At 31.2% G+C, this 5,879-nt stretch overlaps 1 protein-coding gene across 1 annotated transcript in view; it reads right to left on the bottom strand.

Annotated features, from left to right (window-relative positions):
- Positions 1-556: 556 nt before the first annotated feature.
- The window catches only part of LOC106474144 (Bardet-Biedl syndrome 5 protein homolog), a gene marked incomplete at its 3' end in the record, with an annotated part of 16,539 nt that continues 11,216 nt past the window's right edge, over positions 557-5,879 (bottom strand). Inside the window, exons 9-11 of the mRNA XM_013934835.2 lie at positions 5,154-5,216; positions 2,059-2,193; positions 557-652 (exon numbers count right to left, since the gene is read on the bottom strand). Of these exons, the coding sequence (XP_013790289.1) occupies positions 557-652; positions 2,059-2,193; positions 5,154-5,216 (294 nt within the window). The remainder of the gene's footprint in view (positions 653-2,058; positions 2,194-5,153; positions 5,217-5,879) is intronic.

Raw genomic sequence — 5,879 nt, 5'->3', positions numbered from 1 at the left:
TATATACTTTCCATGCTACCAAACAATATCTTTAATGACTTTATTTCCCATGTCGTGGCAGAAACCATAGTAAGAACATGAATCTATGTTACGTGTTTTTCTGACCAATGAAATCACAGGAAGTAGGCACTGATACACTAGTGAAATATCAACGGAAAATTCGTGGTACAGTACTGTATTTGAAATCAACTGAAGATACCCTGGAAAACTGTAATATACATTTCCAGCTGGGTTATTCTCAGATCTTAGTGTATTTTGAGTTTCTTTTTTACAATTTAATGGACAAAAACAATTAATTTCTGAAATAGTAATGGCAAAAATGAACAAAGATGTTGAGATGGAGTCTTATGGTACTGACATGACATACTACTTCAAGTTACTGTATCAAAACACAATACATTTTTTAAACTTCACAGAATCATCTGAGAATTTCAATCTTTAAGTTAATATCAAAGAACAATATAAATTGATAGGTTTAACTCGAGTATTACGGTTTACAACAGTAATTAATATTTGAAGAATTTCTCATTAAAAAAGTATATATGAAAGTTCTTACTGCAAACGTATCACGCTGATCATCTGAATTTACAATCTCTATATCATCTTCAACGGGATCTAATAAAGGTCCTTCTTCTGACATCATAAGAGAGCTCTGGAAAATTGACAAATGCCAATGAATGAATGTTCATGTGTTTTAAACTAACATGAAAAAATGTGGTGAGATCATTTTAAAATATCTTCGGATGAATAACTGAAGCAAAACATATAACTCTAAAAAAATATAAATACCAAACTAGATTATTTATTACAGCAAATTATACATTATTTAAAAATATAAACAAACAAACAAAAAAAACTCCACCAAACGGTCAATGTAGTTAAAGATATTCAATATTATATACTGAAAAAGAAAAACAGAAACCTTATGGAAGTAGTTTAAAACTAGACTGAGTTGTAATTAAAACATTATACAGATAAAAACAAAGTCCCAACACGACAGTATACACATATGAATGAAGCTACACTTTACCCAAAATTATAGATTTCAATAAAAAATAAGGAATATCAAATGTACAGAATGAAATGATTCGAATGTGAAAGTGAGTAATAAGAGAGAAATGCTCCTCAAATAATACGTTTACTGAATGGATCGAACACCACATTTTAGCATTAAGTGTATAAACTTAGTTCACATTACTTGGAGGGGGGGGATATGGTAGATAGATTTATGAATAGCATATATACAGAAAGTTTAATAAACATATACATATCTGTGTGAACATATTAAAACGCATGCATAAGAAGCGAACCTTTTTCGTAAAGCTTTTGTTAAAAATATTATTGTTACAAAAAACATATCATGTACATAATCTATGTAAAAGGATTTATTGTATTTTTGTTACCTAAGGGAATATTAAAGTAGGTTTATAACTAGAGGGTTTAGGAAAGGCTATTTAATCACCAATTCTTGAAACAGTAGATATTTCCAGGAACTTTTATTGACTTGTTATAATATGTGCAGAACAGTATACAGAAGAACTGGTTTTAAACAGTTTGACAAACAACCACAACTGTATGGATGGTTTTATTTTTTTAGATAACGTGCAAGATCTGAAGGTGCATGTTCAAGTGAGATAGATTTATTAACTCGTAACAGGAAGAGCATGTTGTAGGAATCCATACTGTATATTTATATTCACGAAATAAAATAACGACCTCTATCTTCAGAACATATCTTTATTAGCTCAATACAGCTTTGTCAGTAGCTGTCAATAACTTAAAAGTTTGCTAATTGAGTTGAAGTTATCAGGTAAGTTATATAACGTAACAAGCACACAGTTTAAACCTTTTTACAAGAGCCAAGTGTCCAAATATCTTCTGAAGTTTTTATGAGAACGCAATGTGAGAACAAGCAGAAATAACCTGTGCCTCTACTAATAACCAACAAACTTTCTAACCAGCAAAGAATAAATTTGAGTTTGGTAACAAGAGCAAGTATAAACTAAAGTTTATCTTATACACAACAAAGTGCAGGAAAGAAAAATCAAACAAACTTACTCTTTCTTCAATATAAAAATGAACACCATAATTAGGGTTTGTGTTATGCACCTGAAAAAGACTGCTAATCTCCTTGTACACTTCCTGAAGTCGCTCAATAGGATCAATTTTGAACCCAAGAACATACCCACCACTCTGGAAAATTAAATAGCACTTAGTAAATCAACAATTAATCAACGAAATCAAATAAATCTTAATAATTTTTTGCATAACTTTAAATTAATTGATATTTATGGGAAATCCAATATGTGCTACAAATCTTTAACCTTCACAACTATTTCATACTATGTTATTACATGTAAGTATTTAAAGTTCCACTTTTTTTTTGACACTGTGATTCTTGATATGACAATAAAATAATAGTCTTTATACATATATGGTGGAACTTCTCCATGAAAACATTACACATTTCAAATAACTAAATATTCATCAACAACCAAAATGACTAAGCTCTTTACGACTGCTTACGTTCATTTATATTACAGAGAGTTGAGTATGTTATATTAAACCAATTTTGGGAACCTCACCACATCATTACAGTCCATGTTGACACATCTCATCACACTTTATCTAATGACTGTGTATCTTGACAATAGTTCTGAAGCTACTTTCTGTTGTTAAAGGCTCTGTCACGAGACTGTCATGTCCAAAGTATACCACTCCTCCCTGAATTCTTTCAATAATAAACTTAAAGTACAAGGATGATAGTTTTCAAGTGAATGATTTAGTAGTCCAATTGCAAAGAAATCCAGATGTGCTACATCTGTCGACTTGACCAGTGTCTTAGTGAATGAATACTCATTTCATTATCCAGCTGTATGAGGTATGCAACAGTTGAATGGGAGGCTTAACAAAATACTTATCTCGGTGAACCCGTATCCTGTTTATTGAATTTTCTGTACAAAACCAGTGTTTCTGTGTGGTATAAAGGGTCAAGAAAATTTTGGTCTGATAGTAAACAGAGTTCACCTTGACCTTTGTATCCACTCTCCTGATCTCTAACTTGCCCTTGGCACAGCATCTGACAATGATCATGAATTATTTGCAAAAGTTTCATGACATGTTGTCTACCACTTCTGGAAATGTTTTTCACCCACTGACCAGTACAAAAAGCCCAATAGACTTGTTATACTTATTCAAGTACACACACTCTTTGTCAAGTATCACCATTACTGCTATTTTTTTCTGGCTAGGTACTGTTCATACAGTATTTTATTGTTGATTTTCATTTCCTGGCTATATTGTGGAAGAAACTTGTGTTGTTTTTACTAAGATACTTTTTGATGATGTTGTATACTGTTGCCTGGGACACATGGAGCTTCTGTCAATGACCTTTGTGTTCATGGATTCTCACCTGTAACCAATGCTGCACTTTGCTTAAAAAAGTGGTATATGGTATATGCCTTGTTGCAGATCTTATTTTGGATGGTAATGGTGTCCCACATTGATCCATATTCTTTTTTTTCACTGCCATTAAGTACAAGGGATATCCCCATCTTAGAAATTCTGATCTGAACAAATCTTTATGACCTGAGTGCATCAATATTTTGCATTGGAAAGGGATAATACATTCTCTTCTGAAAAGTGACAAGTTTTTGGAGGCATCACACTTCCTACAAAAATGCCAAACAATGTCTAAATGTGGTTCTGATACATTTTGTTTTATCACAAGTTATATCAGCTGTAGTTGTCCTATTACTTGCTTATTTATACAAGTTCAAAATCATTTTAATATAAAATACTCAACCCTCTGTATATAAGGGGGAAAATTACTCAAAATTTTATCTTCAACTAATTTCTACTTGGATTATAAACAAGAGAAAGTTACAGAAACTGTTAATGACAACTAATCATAAATTAGATTATGTTTGTTTTAGTTTAGAAGAAAGCCACAATAGGTTATCTGCTGTGTTCACTACAGGGAATCTAACCTCAGGGGGGGGGGGGGGTCAATTCAATTATGGATATCAAAAAATATAAAAAAATTAACTTAAAACAACAAATAATCCTCAATTGGATAACAAATGAGAGAAAGCTAGATAAACTAAAAAAATAAGTAATTATAATTTTCATTGTGTAAAACAGAAAATTATAAAAAAAAGCTTCCAACAACAAATAATTCTCATCTGGACTACAAATAAGAGAAAGATAAACTGCTACAAATAAATAATTATCACTTGGATAATGAACATGACAAGGAAACTTCTTCAGAGAAAGAATTACCATTTGGATCATGAGCAAGAATTACCATTTAGATCATGAGCAAGAATTACCATTTGTATCACGAGCAAGAATTATCATTTGGATCATGAGCAAGAATTACCATTTGTATCACGAGCAAGAATTACCATTTGGATCACGAGCAAGAATTATCATTTGTATCATGAGCAAGAATTACCATTTGGATCATGAGCAAGAATTACCATTTGGATCACGAGCAAGAATTACCATTTGGATCATGAGCAAGAGTAAAATAAATTCCTGCAAACAATAATCATCATTTACGTAACAAACGAGAGTAGACTATAAAAAACTTTTAAAAAATAACTAATCATTGCTTGGTTTATAAATGAGAGTTAGAAACTTTGCAATACCACTTCATATAGTGAATTAAAATAAAAAGAACTCTAAGACATATCATAATTATGTTAATGCAAAGATAATAACTGCTACAGCATCATGACAATAAAACTAATTATTGTTTTACTTGCTTGATGAAGCTTCAATACGTGAATATTAATATCAGTTTTATATAATAAATCACTGGCACCATCGTTTTTAACACCATACTTGAAGTACGTAATAAACGCTTAAAAATTCGAGGCAATTATACAAAAAAAAAATTAACACACGAAGCTGCTACACTTGTTTAACTACAGTATAATACTTAACGTATCAACAGTGAGAGAACCAGAGGTACAAGTTTTGTTTTATTGTAGTTTTTACAACAACTATGGAACATTTTAGTTGGTTACTAGCTAAGATTTGGCATGCACAAAGAAGCCATGTACTCTATTAGACAAAACTTCACAGTAAAACAAACAACCATTTATTCTACTGAAAAAGCTGATATAATTACAAAATATTTCTCTTACTAATTCTGTACTCTCCACAACAAGTGCCATTCCAAACTTGGAATCTCTCATCTTCACACAAGCCTAAAACATAAAAAAACAAAACAACAAGCAAATATACAGAACTTCTAACAAGTCAATGAAGCCTTTTTATAATTAAGTATGTAAATAAAAGCAGTACAATTCGTAATGGTTAACGAATACAAAACTTTACACAAGGTTAAGTTTTATTATGAATATGCTTACTCCGATTAACTCACACATTTTTCTGCTACATAAGTGCTGAAAAAATATCATTCACCCGTGTGGTGAGCACTTCAAACAGAATGGTTCCGTTGCAAAAATGTTGTTCCAAAGTAGAAAAATATAGTTATAGCACCAAATAATGTGTCTAGATTATTAAAAAATAAATTTTTGATAAAACTTTGTTTGTTTGTAGTTAAACACAAAGCTACACAATAGGCTCTCTGTGAAGTGCCCAACACAGGTATCATAACATGGTTTTTAGGATTATAAGCCTCATGACTTATCACTGAACCTCTGGGGGGCATTTGATAAAGCAAAAACAAGGATGAGAACTAAAAAATTAAGAACATTTAGAGAAAAATGTGTTTAATTCAGAAAATAGTGAAATCAAGCAAATAATATAAGAGAAACTAGCATAGAGCCCATCAAAAATAATGGGACAAGTATTATCACCCCCACCCCCATAGCATACCCTAACCTCACATTTCATAGCTAACTGAA

This window comes from Limulus polyphemus, unplaced genomic scaffold (assembly GCF_000517525.1).
Source record: "Limulus polyphemus unplaced genomic scaffold, Limulus_polyphemus-2.1.2 Scaffold6871, whole genome shotgun sequence".
Taxonomy (NCBI): Eukaryota; Metazoa; Arthropoda; class Merostomata; order Xiphosura; family Limulidae; genus Limulus; species Limulus polyphemus.
Note: the sequence above shows the minus strand (reverse complement) of the source record. Positions and strands in the feature narration are given on the sequence as shown.